Source organism: Chiloscyllium punctatum, chromosome 7 (genome assembly GCF_047496795.1).
Source record: "Chiloscyllium punctatum isolate Juve2018m chromosome 7, sChiPun1.3, whole genome shotgun sequence".
In the NCBI taxonomy this organism is placed as follows: Eukaryota; Metazoa; Chordata; class Chondrichthyes; order Orectolobiformes; family Hemiscylliidae; genus Chiloscyllium; species Chiloscyllium punctatum.
Window position 1 is genome coordinate 60,368,000 of NC_092745.1, and position 23,372 is coordinate 60,391,371.

General features: G+C 43.3%; 1 protein-coding gene across 1 annotated transcript in view; it reads right to left on the bottom strand.

Annotated features, from left to right (window-relative positions):
• The window catches only part of glis1a (GLIS family zinc finger 1a), a 393,292-nt gene that overhangs the window by 20,663 nt on the left and 349,257 nt on the right, over window positions 1-23,372 (bottom strand). Inside the window, exon 9 of the mRNA XM_072573722.1 lies at window positions 5,517-5,695. Coding sequence (XP_072429823.1) covers window positions 5,517-5,695 — 179 coding nt within the window. The remainder of the gene's footprint in view (window positions 1-5,516; window positions 5,696-23,372) is intronic.

Here is a 23,372-nt window from a genome sequence, read left to right on the forward strand (position 1 = left end):
ATGGTAAAAGAGGGGGAGGTGTGGCATTGTTGGTCAAGGACAGTATTACAGTTGCAGAAAGGATGTTTGGGGACTCATCAACTGAGGTAGTATGGGCTGAGGTTAGAAACAGGAAAGGAGAGGTCACCCTGTTGGGAGTTTTCTATTGTCGTCCAAATAGTTCCAGAGATGCAGGGGAAAGGATAGCAAAGATGATTCTCGGTAGGAGTCAGAGAGATAGGGTAGTTGTCATGGGGGACTTCAACTTTCCAAATACTGACTGAGAACACTATAGTACAAGTACTATAGATGGGTCAATTTTTGTCCAGTGTGTGCAGGAGGGCTTCCTGATACAATATGTAGACAGGCCAACAAGGGGTGAAGCCACATTAGATTTGGTACTGGGTAATGAGCCCAGCCAGGTGTTAGACTTGGAAGTAGGTGAGCACTTTGGTGAAAGCGATCACAATTCTGTTATGTTTACTTTAGTGATAAAAGGGATAGGTGTATACCACTGGGCAAGAGTTACAGCTGGGGGAAAGGCAATTACGATGTGATTAGGCAAGATTTAGGAAGCACAGCATGGAGAAGGAAACTGCAGGGGAAGGGCACATTAGAAATGTGGAGCTTATTCAAAGAAAAGCTCCTGTATGTCCGAGATAAGTATGTACCTGTCAGGCAGGGAGGAAGCTGGTTTACGAAGGAAGTGGAATCTCTGGTCAAGATGAAGAAGAAGGCTTATGTTAGGATGGGATGTGAAGGCTCAGTTAGGGCACTTGAGGGTTACAAGATTGCCAGGAAAGACCTCAAGACAGAGCTCAGAAGAGCCAGGAGGAGACATGAGAAGTTGTTGGTGGTTAGGATCAGGGTAAACCCTAAGGCTTTCTATAAGTATTTAAGGGATAAAAGAATGATGAGAGTAAGATTAGGGCCAATCAAGGATAGTAGTGGGAAGTTGTGTGTGGAGTCAGAGTAGATAGGGGAAGCACTAAATGAATATTTTTCAACAGCATTCATTCTAGAAAATGACAATGTTGTCAAGAAGAATACTGAGATACAGGCTACTAGATTAGGTGGGATTGAGGTTCACAAGGAAGAGGTATTAGAAATCCTGCAGAGTGTGAAAATAGATAAGTCCCCTGGGCCGGATGGGATTTATCCTAGGATCCTCTGGGAAACCAGGGAGAAGATTGCCAAGCCTTTGGCATTGATCTTTAAATCGTCATTATCTACAGGAATAGTGCCAGAAGACTGGAGGATAGCAAATGTGGTTCCCCTGTTCAAGAAGGGGAGTAGAGACAACCCTGGTAATTATAGACCAGTGAGCCTTACTTCAGTTGTTGGTAAAGTGTTGGAAAAAGTTATGAGATAGGATTTATAATCTGCTGGAAAAGAATAATTTGATTAGGGATAGTCAGCATGGTTTTGTGAAGGGTAGCTCATTCCTCACAAACTTTATTGAGTTCTTTGAGAAGGTGACCAAACAGGTAGATGAGAGTAAACTAGCTGATGTGGTGTATATGGATTTCAGCAAGGCGTTCGATAAGGTTCCCCACAGTAGGCTATTGTACAAAATGCGGAGGAATGGGATTGTGGGAGATATAGCAGTTTGGATAGTTATTGGCTTGTGGAAAGAAGACAGAGGGTCGTGGTCGATGGGAAATGTTCATCCTGGAGTCCAGTTACTAGTGGTGTACCGCAAGGGTCAATGTTGGGGTCACTGCTGTTTGTCATTTTTATAAATGACCTGGATGACGGCGTAGAAGGGTGGGTTCGTAAATTTGCAGGCAACACTAAGGTCGGTGGAGTTGTGGATAGTGACAAAGGATGTTGTGGGTTACAGAGACATATCGATAAGCTGCAGAGCTGGGCTGAGAGGTGGCAAATGGAGTTTAATGCGGACAAGTGTGAGGTGATTCACTTTGGTCGGAGTAACCGGAATGCAAAGTACTGGGTTAATGGTAAGATTCTTGGTAGTGTAGATGAGCAGAGAGATCTCGGTGTCCAGGTACACAGATCCTTGAAAGTTGCCACCCAGGTTTACAGGGTTGTTAAGAAGGCATACAGTGTTTTAGCTTTTATTAATAGAGGAATCGAGTTCCAGAACCATGAGGTTGGAAAGGGTGCAGAGGAGATTTACTAGGATGTTGCCTGGTATGGAGGGAAGGTCTTACGAGGAAAGGCTGAGGAACTTGAGGCTGTTTTCGTTGGAGAGAAGAAGGTTGAGAGGTGACTTAATAGAGACATATAAGATAATCAGAGGGTTCGATAGGGTGGACAGGAAGAACGTTTTTCTAAGTATGGTGACGGCGAGCATGGCGGGGCATAGCTTTAAATTGAGGGGTGATAGATATAGGACAGATGTCAGAGGTAGTTTCTTTACTCAGAGAGTAGTAAGGGTATGGAATGCTTTACCTGCAACGGTAGTAGATTCGCCAACTTTAAGTACATTTAAGCCATCATTGGACAAGCACATGGACGTACATGGAATATTGTAGGTTAGATGGGCTTCAGATTGGTATGAGAGGTCAGCGCAATATCGAGAGCCGAAGGACCTGTACTGCACTGTTCTATGTTCTGTCATGTTGAGGACCTCTGCAGGAGGCTGAGATGGATCATCCCCTTTGCCAACAGTCGCAAATGCTTCAGCTTTATCTTTTACTGATGCACTGGGTCACTATCATTGAGGATGGAAATATTTTCATCGCCTGCAGTGAACTGGTTACTATAGGTGATGTGGCAGGACGACAGATCTGATCTGATCCATTCATTGTGGAATCACTTAGCCCTTTCTGTAACTTATTGCTCAAGCTGTTGATACATAGGCACTCTTCTGTTGTAGCTTCACCAGGTTGGCTCCTCATTTGTAAGTATGCCTGATGCTGTTCCTGGTGTGCTCCCTTGCACTCTTCATTGTACATAAATATGTACCACAAAAAGAATATGTTCACAAATTCTATGAATTAAGTACATTGTTATATGAGATAAAATGCTTGCATGAGGGATAAAGCGAAAAGGATACATAGAAATGCAACATAGACCGCATAAGCATCCAGTACGCATGAACAGTTCTGACCCCAATCATTTGTTGCATTTCACTTAGAGCAAGGTAATGTGTTCACTGAATACTAACTTGTAATTTAAGATCATTGTCCACATGCCTGTGTAGTTTTGTGCCATAATTTAAATTCTTCCATGAAGTTAGACTTTAATTTCAAATGAATGTTGTACACACAAATAATCCCATTCGCGAGACCGTTAGTAGATAATTACTGGTGGATTAACTGAAAATTTCTTTGATTTCAAACAAGCAACATTTGAATCTTGACTGACAAACCACATTCTAATAACACATAACAAAATAACATCAGTAATTAAACTGAACAAAAATTGAACAGAGAGGCTGAACACTTCTTTCTTTCTCTCCCTCCCAAACCCCAGTAAGTCTTGTCCAATAATACTTTCTTTATATACTGTTCAGAAACCACTCTATTAGGTTCCTGTTGAATAATAGGAAACTCACTTCCTTTCGTGGTTTATAGTTTATTCCACTCATTTCAGTGTTGGTTCATCTGGACAGAGACAGTTGACTGATCCTGAACTTTTAACAGTAACAATGGGACATGATGGTCATGCTCCATTCTTTTAACCTTTGTGTTTTAAGTTTTTTTAAAAGAATTTCATGTTGCATACTTTCAAGTGTGTGAAGTGTCTACTTTCCTAAGATGCTGATACTTGCTGGGCTTCACTTAAAGGCACAGGCAACCCATGAAAACTTGCATGGGTCTTATCTGTTCTTCAAGGATGAGCCAATAATTAAATGTCAAGAGATTATTCCCCTACAGAGCATTACCCAATTCTGTGGCATGTTATATGGTTGTAATGTATGTGTGTGATATATAGATATGTTAGAGTTTGGATTTTGCACTAGTGACATGTAGATTTTGGTCTCAGTGTATGTGGGGGTCTACTGACTAACTTATCCATATTTCTAAAGCATGGTTTTATTTAAAATCAGTATGGGAGAGAGCATACCTATCGTGTTAATAGGATTTTGTTTTGCTTTGGAAGAATTTTATGACCAGACAGAGTAAACATTGATGAATATTAGCCTGCTTTCAGTTAAAAGGATCAAGAGTTAATTTGTTTTTTGATTTGGGAAAATAACCATAGTTTGGAATGCTTTAAGTTTCAGTTTGCAGAAGTTCTGGTTAACGTTAGATGTGAGAACACAATTTTCCTGGAGCAAGACGTTTGTTTAGAAAAGCTAAAAATAGATTACCTCAGTGCAAGGGTTTAGTTCAGAAGTTCCATGGAAGTGTTTAATTCAAACTCTGAAGGGGTTATTTGAAGCTGAGAAAATCTAAGCTCTGTTATGTGAATACCCAAGGAAAAGGTTGTCAAGATTGGGAATTGAAACCAACAGTTAAGTCATTATCAATAGATGTGATACAGAAGGGAAATCTCTCTGCTGTTTGAGAGATCCCCCTTCAGAGTTCTAACTAAATATTTTTTCTGGAACTTTCCAACTAGACTCTTGCACTAAGGTTATCTATTCCTATCTATAAAGGAATGCTGTGGAGAGAATCAAATATTATATTTTACCGTATACTTTAGCATTGTTCAAGTTATGTAATTTTGTTTTTTTTTTCCTTTCATCTTAAAAGGTAAATTAGAAAAGAACAAAATATGATCTATCAAGTCAGATTTCAATCTGGGATCTGATTTGTCCAATAATGAGCTGTGATAAAAACAATTTGTAAATTTGGTTTCAATTATGATCTACAGTTTTGTGATCAAAATCAAACACCTGACAGACTTTTCCCTTTGCCAGCCCTGGAAACACCAAGGTCAACTCCATTTCTGGTGTTACGATTTACTGGGTTGTTCCTGTAAGTGGCTGAAGTTTCCTTTGCTTTTCTGTGCTGCCCACCCCTCCCCAATTTTCTCTCTTTCTTCCGCAGAAAGTAGCTCATGCTGTACCGTAGCTTCAGAGGAACAGGCCACCCTTATACCTCAGTGAAATGATCACCGTAGACATCTGACTACTTCAAGAGTGTCAGCAGACTTTTTGACGAAGGGCAGTGTCCTATCCTGATGCAAACTTCTGCCACATGGTACACATCGACTGTGAATGGGATCATTGATTTTTCTTCTCTCTCATTAACATTTTTCTTTTTACTCATTAATTGGCTGAAACTGATTGCAGCATGCCCACTCCAAATAAGTAGAATCAATTTGGAACCTGCTTCACTTCTTTGACTCAACATCACACTAGACAGCTCTCTGCCTATTCGAACATTACAGACAATTTTATTAACACCGAAATTCGATTAAATGTTACAATTTACAAGCATCAAATTTCTGAAAACAAAATGAAATCCTCAGAAAGGTTTGTTCTACAGGATCATTATAATTTAGTTTACTAAAGTTAAATTTGTTGCTTATACCAAAATTTTAAGAAGTATGAGTGCTTGCATCTTCTGTTCCATGCTTGTGTTTCCCCTATGATTTCCCAAAAAAATGTTTCAAAGTACCTGCTTGGAAGGGTTGCATCAGCTGGCTTGGGAAGACGGAGTTGTACTTGTGGTCCCCTCCACTGAGTTGGTTGTTGGATGGCTGAGGTGAGTGAGGACCATGCCTCTCCAGCAGCGATGGAGCTAACATTTTCCTTGGACTGACCAGAGAAGAAAAAGGAAGTACAACTGGTTTGGCCCTGCAAGGAAATGTGTTCATTTCAGTAATGTAGTCTTACAACAGCACTTGTTGCATTGATTTTGTTTCTAAAAATGCAGTAATAAGCTCGAGTTTCCAAAGATTCTGCTGGTGGCATGTAGCCTGCTGTCAGTGGGTACAGCACATGAAGCCATGCAATAGGTATGCTACGCTTTGCTTCAAATCCGATCTCCAGCATCGGCAGCCCTCACTTCCTCCTTTGGTTTGTGTGAGTGACATATTCAGTGAAATCAGAGCAACACACACACACACATGACACACACACACACACACATACATACACACATGACAAATCAGCCCAACGGAATAGATAAATTACAGGGAGTATGGCTGTGGAGCCCGTGTTTTTAAATAATTTCTCGTTTTTTTGGGCATTCTGACACTAGGCAAAACTAGTACCTGTTTGGAGCAGTTGCATCAGCTGGCTTTGCAAGACTGAGTTGTCATTGTGGTCCCATCCACTGAGTTGGTTGTTGTATGTAAATGGTGGTTGGGGTCACAATGCACAACTAATCTGCACCTGCTGACTACATATTTAAGCCATCTCAGTGTCAGGCCAATATCAAACATGTTGTTTATTGGCTGGATGCATCAGAAGGAGGCCAGCACAGTGAATGGCTGGTGTGATTTATAGACAGGCTGTAACATTTAAAGTTAGCCAGCACTTTTTGAACTGAGAGTGTGCTGTGGCTGGAGCAGATTTTAGGAGGTATATTTGAAGGTAGTTTGGCCTGGGAAAGAGTCCACTGCACTGAAAGTCTTCATGAAAAACTTATGTGGGTGGGGTGAGGAGACAGTCCAGACATATGGTCAAAAAGTAGTGAGGTAGATGGCTGTGAAAGTCAAGCAATAAGGACCAAGATACACTACTGCAAGCAGCTCAGTGTGCTACAACTCACTGCTATTCCCAGGGTCGTCACAAAAGCCAAGTATTTGAAAAGTTTACAACATTCCCCAATTTATCCGTCTTTCAGACCTAGATTGATAAAAGGCATGGATCTGGTTTCTGTACTGAACAGGAATCACTATTAAAAGTGATTAGACTCTAGCTATAGGTAAATAGTTATAAACCGGTATATAATACTACTAATTAAAACTCTTATCATTATAGAGAAATAGAGTCATTCAGCACAGAAACAGACCCTTTGGCCCTGTTGGTCCATCCCAAACTAAACTAGCCCCATGTATTGGTGCTTAGCCCATATCCTTCTAAACCTTCCTTATTCAATTGTCTTTTAAATTTTGTAATGTACCCATATTTACCACTTCCTCCGACAGTTCATTCCACATGTGAACCACCCTCTGTGTGAAAAAGTTGCCTCTCAAGTCCCTGTTAAATTTTTCTCCTTTCATCTTAAAAATATGCTGCCTAGCTTAGAACTCCCCACCCCAGGGAAAATACCTTATCTATTTACCCTACCTCTGCCCCTCATGATTTCCTAAACCTCTATATGGTCACCCCTCAATCTCCTTCATGCCAATGAAATTTTATAAACTCATCCTTACACACACCCACAGATAAACAAACAGACAATAGGTTATGAGCAGAGGGTACAGAGTTCAGTTGTCTTTGTTACAGATGCTAAAATGATCTTTATGACTCTTCTGTCGGCCACCACATTGCTTTAGTTGTCTTTCTCCAGATGTTTTTACTGGTTGCTAAGAGACATAAGGCGGGTAGGAACAAATCACTGCAGATCCTGCAATCTGATCTGCAAACAGCAAATGCTGGAGATCACAGCCGGTCAGACAGTGTCCCTGGAGAAACAGCAAGCTGATGCTTTGTGTCTAGATGATTCTTCATCAGAGCTCTGATATCCAGCACTTGCGGTTTTTGACACAAGGTGGGTGGTTCCCTTATAAAACAAATCTCTGGCTTATCAGTTTAAAGTCGCAGTTTTGAACAACTGTTGCAGTAAGGATAATCTGGTTTTCTTCAGGTTCAGTGAGCTTTTAGAGCAGAGAGCACAGATCACTCCTGAGCTGGGGAGGAACTGAAATGTTCTCTCTTGGTTCCCTGCTTTAAGCTTTTCAGTGTGAACCAATCACACAGCCTTTGGTGTCAAAAAGGTCTCTTTCATGGTCTATGGACTAATGACCAGTTATCAATCAACTTCTTGTCAGCAAAAGCTGCCTCAGTACAACCTCACAGCTCTAAACTGTCTGCACCTTTGCAAGTACTGTTTACTCAAATCTTGACACAGGTGTCCAGATATGTGCTATTCAAATTGCAACCACTCTTGTCACATTTCTTTAAGACAGTCTGTGATCACTTAAGTCCAGAGTTCTAAAAATATAGAATAAAAAGACATTATCCTTCTATGTGACCTTATATGTGTGGTCAAGGTTCGTGGATGCTATATCATCTGAACTACACTAGTAGTCTCAGCTCACTTCAGCACACCAGCAATTCCAATCAGTTAGGCTCACACCTCACATTAATACACTTCATATCACTCTCATATATGTGCAGCATGATAATTTTCACACCCACATCTTGCAGCTTGCAAACATCTGCTGGTATTCAATCATAACAGCAACATCACATAACCACAGTGTATTTTGTTCATTGATGATTCCCTCTCATTTGGAGGACAAAGTGGCACATAACCAGTGACAGCAGAAACTTGTAGAAGGAGGCCTGGTAACCCAGTGTATTCTGAATGCTTTTGCAGGAGAAATGCTGCCATCAAAGCCTAGGACTGTGGCCACCAGCAGAACTGAAACCAGGAAAAAAAATTGTAATCTCAGACCTAACCCTCATTCTCACATCCTAATGCCACTTCATCCCCTGCTCTTACTTGCTCATCCCTTGCTGCACTATGCCTTACCCTTGAGACTTCCTATTTTCAGATACTTAAGGTCCAACCTGTTGAGGGATTGAAGGTACAGGAAGAAAGGTGTGCTTATGTAAACAGTGTTCTCACTTGATTTCACATTTAAACCATCAACTAGGACAGTAAATGGTGCATACCCTAAAGAACAGATTACAGGTGGGAGCTGAGGCATTGGGATTGACTAAATTGCAGTCATTGAAGGAGCCATGCATTGCACATGTACTAGTTGTTTGGACAGCATGTTTATATGTGGATTCTACTGCAGAGGAAACAGATCAGGACTTAAATGGGTTCCTTACAAAAGAAAAAAACATTGCCAAACATGCACAACAAAATGTTTGGTGAAAGTGAGTACTGCAGATGCTGAAGATTAGATCCAAGACTAGAGTAGTGCTGGAAAGGCACAGCATCTGATGAGCACAAAAATCTGATGAAGGACTTTTGCCCGAAATGTCGATTTTCTTGCTCCTCAGATGCTGCCCGACCTGCTGTGCTTTTCCAGCACTACTCTAATCTTGACAACAAAATGTTTGGTTTATTGCAAAACCTGATGAAAAATCTCCAGCCAATAACAAGGAGCATGGAACAATTCAGCTCGACTTGGCACAAAGCTTTGCGCACAGCCTTGAGCCAATCCTTTCTAACGGAGAATTAGTGGCCAACTCCGTTCATACACTTGTATATCAAAATGTAATGCTGCATGAGAACATAAGAACTAGGAGCAGGAATAGACCATTCAACTCTTCAGGCCTGCCCCAGGTCTCAATGTCTCTTTCATACCAGCTCTTGAAGATATGCCTCAACTCCCTGGTATTTCAAAACTCTTCATATCTACTTTTTAAATACTGATCCAGCATTCAGAATTCTGCGAGATAGAAACTTCCAGATATTTACTATCCACTGGGAAAAGGAATTCCTTTGCATCTTGGTTTTAAATAGTGTGACCCTTTATTCTGTAACTGTGTGTTCTAGTTTGAGATTCCTCCTCTGGTGGAAATATCACCTCAACACCCTGTCAAGTCCCATCAGAGTTTTGTATGTTTCAATAAGATCACCCCTCATTCTTCTAACTTTAAAAATCTAATCTGCTTAGCATTCTTCATAGGTTTCAACCCAGCAATCAGTCTTGTGAATCTCTTTTGAATCACATCCAATGCCATTATATCCTTCATTAACTACCAGGACCAAAACTGTATATAATATTGCATGTGACCTCATCAAACCCTGTACAACTGTAACAAGACTTCCCTACTTTTAAACATCAATCCCTTAGCAATAAAGACTATCTGTCAATTTGCCTTCTTAATTACTTGTACTTGCATGCTAACATTTTGCATTTCATGCACTTTTCCTCTCTCCATTTGTTACTTCTGAACAAACCTTTAAACTCCATCTGCCAAGATTTTTTTTGCCCATTCACTGTCTGTATTCTCTTGCAGATTCTTTGTGTTCTCATTCCAGCATGGCCTCCCACTTACTTTTGTATCATCAGCAAATTTAGATACATCACACTGCGCTCCCTCCTCCAAGTCATTCATGTAGATAGTAAATAATGTAGATAGTAAAGGCGTAGGACTGATTTTTTTGGCACTACAGTAGTCACATCTTTCAAACCTGAATAAGACCAATTAATCCCAATTGTCTGTCTTCTGTATGTTATTTACTCCTCAATCAATGTTAATACATTACCCCCAATATCATGATATCTTAACTTGTATGTGCCACCTTATCAAATGTTTTCTGGAAATCCAAATACACTACATTTACTGGTTCCCTTTCATCAACTCTGCTTGTTATATCCTCAAAGAACTTTAACAAATTTGCCAAACATGATTTTCCTTTGACAAAACCATAGTGACTCTGATTGCATAAACCTTTTATAAATGTCCTATCTCTTCCTTAATGACCTTTGCATTTTCCCAACAAACGCTAGAATAACTGAGTTATAGTTCCCTGCTTTCTATCTCCCTCTCCTCTTAAGCAGGGCATTGCATTAACAGTTTTCCAATCCACTGGGACCCTTTGGGATTGGGATCCCAGTGAGCTTTAGAATATTTTGACCAGTGACTTCACTATCTTTGCAGCGATATCCTTGAAAACTCATGGTGCAGGCCATCGGAACCTGGCAACTTGTTTGCCATTATTCCCCTTAGTTTGTCAAATATTTGTCCCCAGTGATAGAGAATATTACAAGGTCTTTCCTTCCATTAGTATCTTGTTTATCTGTTTTCATTGGTGAAATAACTCTTCAGAGGCCAGCATCTTATCACCAATCACCCTTTGTTCACAAATACATTGCCCTTGACAATAGCACTACCTCTCACTGAGTCAGGCATTCCGGCACTCAATGTCCCTAACGTTCATCCGTTTATGTCTGCCCAATCTCCCTGATTGAGGCTGTTAATCTGGTCCAATCAGGGACCTCAGATCCAAAGAGGTCCAGCTGGCTGACTTATTCCAATCCCTCTCCATTGCGTCCATGGACACAGGGTGTTTCCTTTGAAAGCCTCCTGGGGTATTTTAAGGCCGAGTCAGGTTCCACAAAGTCGGAATTCAACAGGAGACATGTAACGAACTGGAGCTCACCTCTATCACATGGAAAGCGTCAGTGGACCTTCACTCCTTTCACCAAGAGATGGACGCATTGAGGCAGCTTCTTCCATCATGTGCATCTCTGATTCAGAAACCTGAACAATGTTTGATGGAGAAGGTGAATCAGCAGGTCCCTGAAGTATTTCTGAAGGCTCTGAGGGACAGTGCAAGTTTTGCTCCTATACAGTCTGCGAATTTGCAGTTTTCAAATGGTCAATTTGCTTATTCAGGACAGTCACACCGATCCGATCTTTATAAGTCACTGGTCCTGATCTCATGTCGATCATGTCTGTTACTCATGTGGGGCCAATTCTATGATTCTTGCACCAAGCTTTGTCCCCTGTATCAAACTGTCTGTCTCACCCAGCAGAGTCTTGAGTTTGGCATTGGAGTTCCTGATGCTATTTCACTGTTTCCTCACCACCCCAGGTCCAGTAAGGCTTGGCCTGGTGTGGCGTCTGTGAGGTAAAAACAATGACTGCAGATGCTGGAAACCAGATTCTGGATTAGTGGTGCTGGAAGAGCACAGCAGTTCAGGCAGCATCCAAGGAGCTTCGAAATTGACATTTCGAGCAAAAGCCCTTCATCAGGAATAAAGGCAGTGAGCCTGAAGCGTGGAGAGATAAGCTAGAGGAGGGTGGGGGTGGGCAGAAAGTATCATAGAGTACAATGGGTGAGTGGGGGAGGAGATGAAGGTGATAGGTCAGGGAGGAGATAGGTGGAAAAGGAGATAGGCAGGTAGGACAAGTCCGGACAAGTCATGGGTACAGTGCTGAGCTGGAAGTTTGGAACTAGGGTGAGGTGGGGGAAGGGGAAATGAGGAAACTGTTGAAGTCCACATTGATGCCCTGGGGTTGAAGTGTTCCGAGGCGGAAGATGAGGCGTTCTTCCTCGAGGCATCTGGTGGTGAGGGAGCGGCGGTGAAGGAGGCCCAGGACCTCCTTGTCCTCAGCAGATTGGGAGGGGGAGTTGAAATGTTGGGCCACAGGGCAGTGTGGTTGATTGGTGCGGGTGTCCCGGAGATGTTCCCTAAAGCGCTCTGCTAGGAGGCACCCAGTCTCCCCAATATAGAGGAGACCGCATCGGGAGCAATGGATACAATAAATGATATTAGTGGATGTGCAAGTAAAACTTTGATGGATGTGGAAGGCTGCTTTAGGGCCTTGGATAGAGGTGAGGGAGGAGGTGTGGGCGCAGGTTTTACAGTTCCTGCGCTGGCAGGGGAAAGTGCCAGGATGGGAGGGTGGGTTGTAGGGGGGCGTGGACCTGACCAGGTAGTCACGGAGGGAACGGTCTTTGCTGAAGGCGGAAAGGGATGGGAAGGGAAATATATTCCTGATGGTGGGGTCTGTTGGGAGGTGGTGGAAATGTCGACGGAAGATCAACTGCTCTACGTAGCCAACAAAGAGACAGCATAGCTGGGGCCCATACGTGTGCCCATGGCTACCCCTTTGGTCTGGAGGAAGTGGAAGGAGTCAAAGGAGAAATTGTTAAGGGTGAGGACCAGTTCGGCCAAACGAATGAGCGTGTCGGTGGAAGGGTACTGTTGGGGACGTCTGGAGAGGAAAAAACGGAGGGCTTGGAGGCCTTGGTCATGGCGGATGGAGGTGTAGAGGGATTGGATATCCATGGTGAAGATGAGGCATTGGGGGCCAGGGAAACGGAAGTCTTGGAGGAAGTGGAGGGCGTGGGTGGTGTCTCGAACGTATGTGGGGAGTTCCTGGACTAGGGGGGATAGGACAGTGTCGAGGTAGGTAGAGATGAGTTCAGTGGGGCAGGAGCATGCTGAGACAATGGGCAATGGGTCGGCCAGGGTGGTCAGGCTTGTGGATCTTGGGAAGGAGGTAGAACCGGGCAGTGCGGGGTTCCCAGACTATGAGGTTGGAAGCTGTGGGTGGAAGATCTCCTGAGGTGATGAGGTTCTGTATGGTCTGGGAGATGATGGTTTGGTGATGGGGGTTGGGGTCATGGTCGAGGGAGCAGTAGGAAGAGGTGTCCTCGAGTTGGCGTTTGGCTTCAGCGGTATAAAGGTCAGTGCGCCAGACTACCACTGCGCCCCCTTAATCCGCTGGCTTGATGGTGAGGTTGGGATTGGAGCAGAGGGATTGGAGGGCTGCGCGTTGTGAGGGTGAGAGTTTGGAGTGGGGGAGGGGGGTAGACAGGTTGAGGCAGTTAATGTCCTGGCGGCAGTTGGAAATGAAGAGGTCGAGGGCAGGTAATAGGCCAGCGCGGGGTGTCCAGGTGGATGCAGTGTGTTGGAGGTGGGCGAAGGGGTCCTCGGAAGGTGGGCGGGAATCCTGATTGTGAAAGTAAGCTCAGAGGCGGAGGCGACGGAAGAACTGTTCGACGTCACAGCGTGTATTAAATTCATTGATGCGTGGATGGAGGGGGATGAAGGTGAGTCCTTTGCTGAGGACTGATCATTTGTCCTCAGTGAGGGGAAGGTCTGGGAGGATGGTGAAAACTCGGCAGGGCTGGGAGCTGGGATCTGGTGTGTGTGTAGAGCTGGGAGTGGGGGTGGAATCTGTAACTGGAGTGGGTGTGATGGTGGGGGGAATGGGTTGGAGTCATGAGCAGGGATAGTGTTCCCCTCGGGGTTCTTCGGGGTGGGGATAGTGACAGTGGGATCTGTGGGGGGGGCGTGTCAGCAGAATGCAGGTGAGTGGCGCTGGTGGGGGCGGAAGTGGTGGTGACCACGGCAGTAGGGGTGGCAGAAGTCACTGAGCATGTGGCATCAGCGATGATGTGAAGGGCGGAAGTGATGTCACGTGTGATCCATGAGGAATTGTGAGGGGTGGAAGTGGTTGTGGGAGTGACCATGATGGGGGCAGAAGTGACATCATCAATCAGTGTGGGGGTGGCAGCTGCATCAGCTGCATGGCTAATGGCGTCTGAGTAGATTGTGAGGCCAGGGGAATCTTCTGGAATGTTTGAGGTGCGCTGGTTATGGAGCTGGGTAGATAAAAGTTTGTTGTACTTACAGTTTTTGATGTTTGAGATGGAATTGAAATATTGTTTGTTGAGAGTATGAATTCTCCTGAGGATGTAGTACAGAGTGGGTGGTGTGGCATCTTCTACCTATTAGCAACTCTACCAATGCTATGCCTGTGGGATGGTCCTATAATCAAACAAGAGCCGTGACTACTTGCTATCTAGTAAGGTAGAGTGTTTCTTCACTCTAGCTTTCAAAATTTGGACTTCTCTTTCTGCCAGGCCTTTGGTGGTAAAGAACTGTTATAATACGTTGAATCCCATTTAACTTTAAGAAGCAACTCAAGTCCCTGTTGGTAAACGATGGGCTGTTATCTGTGACCAATACCTCAGCAACTCAGTGTGTCACAAAAGACATGACAATAAAATCAAAATCAAAAGTAATTTTTTCTATTGTCACGACAGTGTTTGGTAAATGGACTCTGTCTACATCCAACCACTTTGAGTAGGCATCTATAATGACTAAAAACATTGAACCCATGAAAGGACCTGCATACTAAACATGCAACTGAGTCAAAGATTTATCTTGCTACTCTGACTGATGTGGGGATGTTGCTGGCGGTAATTTTTGTCCTTGTTGACACTTTGGTCACTGTCCCACCAACGTGACTATGTATGTGCCCATGCCTGGCCACCAACTCTCACCAACATTTTCATTTTGGATATCCCTAATGGGTATGGTGGAGTTCAGCCCATATTTGACAGTGACCTTTGTTCAGGACAATCACTCTCGCTCCCCATAAAGATACGCCGTCCTCTACCTTGCGCTTGTCTCTCTGGGCCCAAAACACTTTAATTCTAGCTGCAATGGTCCTTTGGTTAGCAATTGTACAGATATATATTACTCACAACAATCATAGCCCCCTTCAATTATTTCCCAATTTATTTTTTTCTGTCCTAAAGCGTGACAACTATTTGGAGGCCTATAGATAACTCCCACCGACAATTTCATTCCTTTTCTGTTTTTAATTTCAACCTAAACTGATTCCACATACAACTTATCACTACTTACAACTGCATCAATACCTTCCTTAATTGACAATGCTATCCTAATTCCTTTTACCTTTTGCAGATTTTTTTCAGAACATTAAATATCATTGAATATAGAGATCTGAGTCTTTGTCATCCTGTCAACCACATCTCCATATCAGATCTCAAGTCATAAAGTCATAGAGATGTACAGGATGGAAACAGACCCTTCGGTCCAACCCGTCCATGCCGACCAGATATTCCAACCCAATCTAGTCCCATCTGCCGGCAACTGGTCCACATCCCTCCAAACCCTTCCCATTCATATACCCATCCAAATGCCTCTTAAATGTTGCAATTGTACCAGCCTCCACCACTTCCTCTGGCAACTCATTCCATACCCGTACCAACCTCTGTGTGAAAAAGTCAGTTATTTATTTTGATTTGTTCCAAATGCTGATGCAATCAGATAAAGAACCTTAAGCTTGGAGTTGTTAACTATTATAACTCACTCTGGCTCAAACTTCTGTATAGTCTTCTGCATATATTCCTATGGTTATTTTTCATCTTTTCACTCCCTGCACCTCTACCCTCTTGTTCCTTTTTGATTTCTTAAACTCCTGTCAACTGAACTCTTGCGCCCACTAATTATTTTAATTACTTACAATCCCAGTTATATGCTTAGTCAGTACATTGGTCCTAAATGATACTAATGAAGCCTGTCCCAAATGAAACCATTTTTCCTTCCTGGTGCCAGTGCCCAATTGATTAGAACCCATTTTCCCATGCCAATCTTTGAGCCACATATTTCCCTCTCTAACCCTATGCATCCAATGCCAAATTGCACATGGCTCAGGGAGTAACTGGAATTTTTTTATCCTTGTGGTTCTGCTCAACAAGAGGTGAGACCATACTGGATTTGGTTCTAGGTAATGAACCAGGCCAGGTGTTAGACTTGGAGGTAGGTGAGCACTTCAGGGACAGTGACCACAACTCGGTGACTTTTACTCTAGTGATGGAGAGGGATAAGTGTGCACTGCAGGGCAGGAGTTATAGCTGGGGGCAGGGAAATTATGATGCGGTGAGGCTTGATTTAGGATGTGTGGATTGGAAAAATAGGCTTCAAGGGAAGGACACAAATGATATGTGGAGCTTGTTCAAGCAGCAGCTATTGGGTGCCCTTGATAAGAATGTACCAGTCAGGCAGGGAGGAAAGGGTCTTGTGAGGGAGCCGTGGTTTAATAAGGAATTGGAATCCCTTGTAAAAGGGAAGAGGGCGGCCTATGTAAAGATGAGGCATGAAGGTTCAGTTGGGGCGATTGAGAGTTATAAGGTAGCCAGGAAGGATCTAAAGAGAGAGCTAAGAGCAGCGAGAAGGGGACATGAAAAGTCCTTGGTTGTTAGGATTAGGGAAAACCCAAAGGCTTTCTATAGGTATGTCAGGAATAAAAGGATGACTAGGGTAGGTATCGGTCCAGTCAAGGATAGTAGTGGGAAGTTGTGCGTGGAGGCAGAGGAGATTGGTGAGACACTAAATCAATACTTTTCGTCAGTATTCACTCAGGAACAGGACATTGTTGCTGATGTGAATATTGAGTCACAAGTGATTAGAATGGATGGCTTTGAGGTACGTAGGGAAGAGGTCTGGGGAATACTGGAAAGGATGAAAATAGATAAGTCCCCTGGGCCTGATGGCATTTATCCTAGGATCCTCTGGGAAGCTAGGGAGGAGATAGCGGAGCCATTGGCCTTGATTTTTATGTCATCGTTGTCTACAGGAATAGTGCCAGAAGACTGAAGGATAGCGAATGTGGTCGCCTTGTTCAAGAAGGGGAGTAGGGACAGCCCGAGTAACTATAGGCCAGTGAGTCTCACTTCAGTTGTGGGCAAAGTCTTAGAGAGAATTGTAAGGGATAGGATTTATGAATATCTGGATAGGAATAATGTGATCAAGGATAGTCAGCATGGTTTTGTGAAGGGCAGGTCGTGCCTCACAAACCTTATTGAGTTCTTTGAGAAGGTGTCCAAGGAAGTGGACAAGGGTAAAGCAGTAGATGTTGTGTATATGGATTTTAGCAAGGCGTTCGATAAGGTACCCCATGGTAGGCTACTGCAAAAATTACGGAGGTATGGCATTGAGGGTGCATTAGAGGTTTGGATTAGGAATTGGCTGGCTGGAAGGAGACAGAGGGTAGTAGTTGATGGTAAAGGTTCATCTTGGAGTGCAGTTACTAGCGGTGTTCCACAAGGATCTGTTTTGGGACCATTGCTGTTTGTCATTTTTATAAATGACCTGGAGGAGGGGCTTGAAGGCTGGGTGAGCAAGTTTGCGGATGATACGAAAGTCGGTGGAGTGGTGGACAGCGAAGAAGAATGTGGCAGGTTACAGCAGGATATAGATAAGTTGCAGAGCTGGGCAGAAAGGTGGCAAATGGAGTTCAATGTAGCTAAGTGTGAAGTCATTCACTTTGGTAGGAGTGACAAGAAGATGGATTACTGGGCTAATGGTAGGCTACTTGGTAGTGTGGATGAGCAGAGGGTTCTTGGTGTCCATGTACACAGATCTCTGAAAGTTGCCACCCAGGTAAATAGTTCTGTGAAGAAGGCATATGGCGTACTGGGCTTTATTGATAGAGGAATTGAGTTCTGGAGTCCTGAGGTCATGTTGCAGTTGTATAAGACTCTAGTGCTGCCTTATCTGGAGTATTGTGTACAGTTTTGGTCACCATACTATAGGAAGGATGTGGGGGCACTGGAACAGGTGCAGAGGAGGTTTACCAGGATGTTGCCTTGCATGGTAGGAAGATCGTATGAGGAAAGGCTGAGGCACTTGGGGCTGTTCTCATTGGAGAAAAGAAGGTTTAGGGGAGATTTGATAGAGGTGGACAAGATAATTAGGGGTTTAGATAGGGTTGACAGTGAGAACCTTTTTCCGCCTATGGAGTCAGCTGTTACTAGGGGACACAGCTTTAAATTAAGGGGAGGTTGGTATAGGACAGATGTTAGGGGTAGATTTTTTACTCAGCGGGTTGTGAGTTCATGGAATGCCCTGCCAGTATCAGTGGTGGACTCTCCCTCTTTATGGTCATTTAAGCGGGCATTGGATAAGCATATGGAGGTTATTGGGCTAGTGTAGGTTAGGTAGGCTTCGGTCGGCGCAACATTGAGGGCCGAAGGGCCTGTACTGCGCTGTATTTTTCTATGCTCTATGTTCTATGTTCTAATTTATCCACAAGCTACTCACAGTTCTTCAGGAGAATGACTTTCCCAGTCCTACCAATGGCACTTTTGTGAACCACAACAACTGATCCTGCCCCTTCCACTGCAAGTTGCTGTCCAGCCCAGAGGAGATTTCCAGAATCTGTCACCAGATAAGCAACATCACCTTCAGGATTCTCCGCCTTTGCTGCAGAGAAATGTGTCTGTTTGACCTTACTATGCTATCCCCTTTCACTACTACTTTTTTTTTATTCAAGTACACTTGAATGGCACTCTGGTCCACAGTATTGTGATCAGTTTGCTCATTCGCCTTAAGGTCTGAGTATTCTTCCAGACAGGAACAAGAGCCTTGTTTCTGTTGTACCAAGGAGGATGGCTGAGGTTCCTCCGTACCTAAATTCTGGATCCCAGTACACAGTCACCCATCTGTCCCTGAGCATAGACCACCTGTGATTTAGTAATTCGATGTAATTGATTTAAGTGATGTGTTCAGGTACTTCTCTAAACTCTGGATGTGTCTGAGATTGGACTCCAGCTCATCAACTTTGAGCTGAAGCTCTATGAGTTGCCAACACTTTTTGAAGATATGATGACCAAGGATTGCACAGGCGAATACTTTTCCTACATTCTGCAGCTGCAACACATAGCCAGTGGAACCACCTCCATGTTATTTAATTTGGATGTTAAAGAGCTTAAACGTGAAATTTTTAAATGTGTTCTTCAACAGTAACATCATCCTCTGAAACAAACCATTTGGCCACTCAAAAGAGATTATGGAAGAAGTACCCACCCTTTGGCACTGACCTGTAGAGACACACATTAAAGGAACTGTTTGCTGTCAGTTTTTGTTTCCCACCATTGCGGCCCTTCTCACACAAGTTTACTCTCTGTATGCAGCCCTCCCTCTCTGCTGACAAACTGTAAATCCCACTGTAACTGCCCTTCTCACGCAGGTCCACTCTCCATTTGTTGGCCCTTCCTCTGCTGCTAGCTACCAGCACTGCCTGTCTCCTGCAGGTTCACAGTGCGTGTGCTGTCCTCCTTCCCTGCTGTTGGTTTTTGTCTGCCAACCTTGCTGCGCTTCTCATGTTAGTTCACTCTTCTCTTCATGAAGCTGCTCTCCCCACAATGTTTCAGAACATTGTTTAAGAAACTACTGACTACGGTCTCTCTGCTCTTCTTTATGTAGCCACTGTTGCTGCTGCTTCCATGCTGCTTCGGAAGCACAAAGTGCTCCTCTTTCTCCCTCACAATCCGATCCAGCATTGCAGTTTCCATTACCCCACAAGCAGGGGGTATCCTACAGCTATGTTCGGTACTGGGACCCCAGACGTCTGCTATTTATACTCCAGCTGCAACCATCATGGCAGTGCATTAGTTTTCATCAGTGCTTTTGGGGTGTCGAAGTTGTCAGGCAATATGTCCTCCAAAGATTTCTAGAATTTTTCCAGGTGCAGCTCCAGGAGAGCAACCATGGCAAGGAAAATAGGTTTACTCTCCCCTCTGAGGGAGACTGCCCCTGTCCAACACAACTGCCATTTTACCAACAGCCTGAGGTGTTGCTACATGAGTCAGGAAGTCTAGACTGTCGCTGCGAATGCCTAGATGGTGAAATGTATAGATAGACCATAGAATCATAGTATCGCTACGTTGTGAGAAGCAAGCCATTCAACACATCGAGTCCACACTGACCCTCCAAAGACCATCCCACCCACACCCAGCTCTCTATTCTAGCCCTGTAACTCTGCATTTCCCATGGCTAACCCACCTAGCCTACACATCCTTGGATATTATGGACAATTCAGCGTGGCCAATCCACCTAACCTGCACACCTTTGGACTGTGGAAGGAAATTGGAACACCTGGAAGAAACCCATGCAGACATGAGGAGAAATGTGCAAACTCCATACAGCCAATCATCCGAGGCTTCATTTGAACCCAGGACTCTGGTGCTATGAGACAGCAGTGCTAACCACTGGGCCACAATGCTGCCTTCTAGACTCGGAGCGCCTGAAAGATGTACTCCAAGGGCCATCTGAACTCTCTTCCACCAAAGTCTGTTGGGATTGCTTTCCTGATCTATTCCATTTTGTTGCTGTAAACAACAGCACACACACACACAGAGATTTGTTATAATTGCCAAAAAAAAATCACATCTTTAATGGCTTGTGTTACACGATCCAAAATGATCCTCATGATCCTCAAATTATAATTCTTGATTCCAGCATAACTACACAATCTATTACTGAGTTCATAATTCATTATAAGAACTCAGGTATATCACAATCTTGCAATGAGTACAGCACACAATGGTTTACAACATATATTTATATCAATTATGAATCCAACCATTTAGCCCACCTCCATATTGTCCATAACAACTCTAAACCACAATACATCAAAACGATGAGATGGATATCAAAAATAAAATGGAGCCTGAATGATACAATCATGCCCTCAATCACTCCCTGTAATTCTGTTACCACAGTTATATAGTTGATCTAAGCTCTTCACAAAGGATAACTATAAGGAGCAATGAACAGTATCTCCCAGACCCAGGACATTCACAGTGTATTAGGAAGGGAGTTCCAGGATTGTAACTCTGCAGCAGTAAAGGAGCAGGATATGATGCCAAGTCAAGATGGTATTTAACTTGGAGGGTTACTGAACTATGCCAGACCAGTATTCTGGTGAAACCTATAACTGGAGTTGTAGTTTGAACTAAATATACTGGCGGAGCATTCAACTGAAGAGATTCAAAAGAGCTTAAACTTGACCACACTTCCCTCACTCTGCTGACTGGAAGGAATCTATTCCATTTTCCCAATTTCTCTATCGCCATTGCATCAGTTCCATTGGTGCCAATTTCCAACAGGCCCCCTCCACCATAGCCTAGTTTTCCCTCAACCCAAGATTTCCCCACCATGGTTGGCAGATCCCTCAACCATGTCTGCCCAATCTGTCACACTTCTACCTTCACTTCTTCCCCTCTCTCCCAGGTTCCTCTTGATTTTTTTCCCACCCCATCTGTTTTTGCATTCAAAGCATCATCTTCCACCATTTCCACTACATCCAGCAAAGGTACCACCACCAACTATATCTTATCCTCCCCCTGCACCCCCCACCCCCACCCCCACTGTCAGCATTCCACAGAGACCGTTCCCTCCTTGACACCCTGATCCACTCATCCGTCATTCCTGACACTTCCTCACTCCCTCATGGCACCTTCCAATGCAATTGCTGATGGTGTAACACTTGCCCATTCACCTCCTCCCTCCTCACCGTTCAAGCGAAGCTGTGTTTTGCTTGCACTTCTTTCAATCTAGTCACCTGCCTATACTGCTCACAATGCAGTCTCCCTTACATTGACGAGATCCATCCACAAACCAGGTGACTGCTTAGTGAAACACTTCCACTCTTTCTACAGGAATAACCCTGACCTTTCAGTTGCCTGTCTTTTGACTCAATCAATTTAATCTCCTGCTAATATTTCTGTCCTGGACCTGATACAGGGTTCAAAATGAAGTTTAAAGCAAGCTGGACCTCATTTTCCACATAGGCACTTTACACCTTCTAGCATTCAAATTCCACAACTTCAGAGTATGTCTTCATTTTTCTCACATCCTTCGTCCTCCCGGGGTATTCTCTTCTTTGTGTCTTGTTGATTTTGTTCTCGGCAGAGAGGAATCATTTTCTCCTTTACACATCTTCATTTACACCCATTTTACATCACTGTTTCTCCTTTACCACCATTTGTCTTTTGCTCTGAAATCTGTTCCACTTGCTCCTCTCGCTGCCCCCGTCAACACCACTTGAAAACCATCATTTTCAAGCTAATTCAGTTTCGAACAAAAGTCGTATAGGACTCAAAACATTACTCTGTTGCTCCACAGATGCTGCTAGACCAGCAATTTGTTTTTGTTTCAGATTTCCAGCATCTGCAGTATTTGCTGTGCTTTCACTCGGCTAATTCCTGGGCTGAAGTGATTGATTTATCAAGAAAACAGATTAGACCTTTCTTCATCAGAGTTTAGAAGAATGAGAGGTAATCTTATGAAATATACATGATTTGAGGAGGCTTGACAAGATTGAGGAGGTGTTACTATTAATGGAGTAATCTCGAACCAGGAGACATGGTTATAGAAGAAGTAAAACTTAAATGGGAAGGAATTTCTTCTCTCAGAGCATTAGTGAATGTTTGGAATTATTTGCACCAGAGTGTTGTGGAAGCAAGACCACAAAGCATTTTAAGAGGAGAGAGATTTTTGAAATGTCAAGGAATTGAGGTCTATGAGGAGCTAGTATGAATCCGGCCTGGGGCTGATCAGACAAAATCATACAGAATGATGGGGCAGTCTGGAGGGGCTGAATAGCCTACTGTCCCTATTTCTAATATTCTACTTTAAAACATAGGATTATGGATTATCTATACATATTTAAATACCTCATAAGAATTAAAATTTATGACCCTTCTGATTAAACTCAGAGACAAAGTATCACATCTCTTTTGATTTGAAGTCACCCAGATCTTCTATACTGGGGAAGCATCAGACAACTTTAGGAAGCACACTGTACAGCCAAACCAGAGATTGAATATAAACTAATGAAACTGCACCTTCTGTTTAAAATCAAATTGCCAGAAACGTGTTAATTTCATAACAAAATAGAAATATAACAAAATAAAGATCAGTAACTGATAAAGCTGAGAGTTCTAAATAAACATTAATGCGCAATTGTATTCTTATGAAAACAACATTCCATAGACTAAGTGGATAATAAATATTTAGCAATAAACATTGGAAGTGAACGGAGCCATTTTATAAGAAACTGCAGTAGGTGGAGCTCAACATTTTTATTCTTCTTCTGCTGCCGAAACCCCTTCCAGTCGTACATACTACAGACTACAAAAATTAGTGCCAAAAATCAAGTTGTTAAAATACTTTGTAAATGTACAAATATCCACCAAATTAGCATTAAATTAAAACGTCTCTCTATTGTTCAGTTACTAAATACATTAGCAGCATGTAGCTGTGCAATAGAACTTACGAGG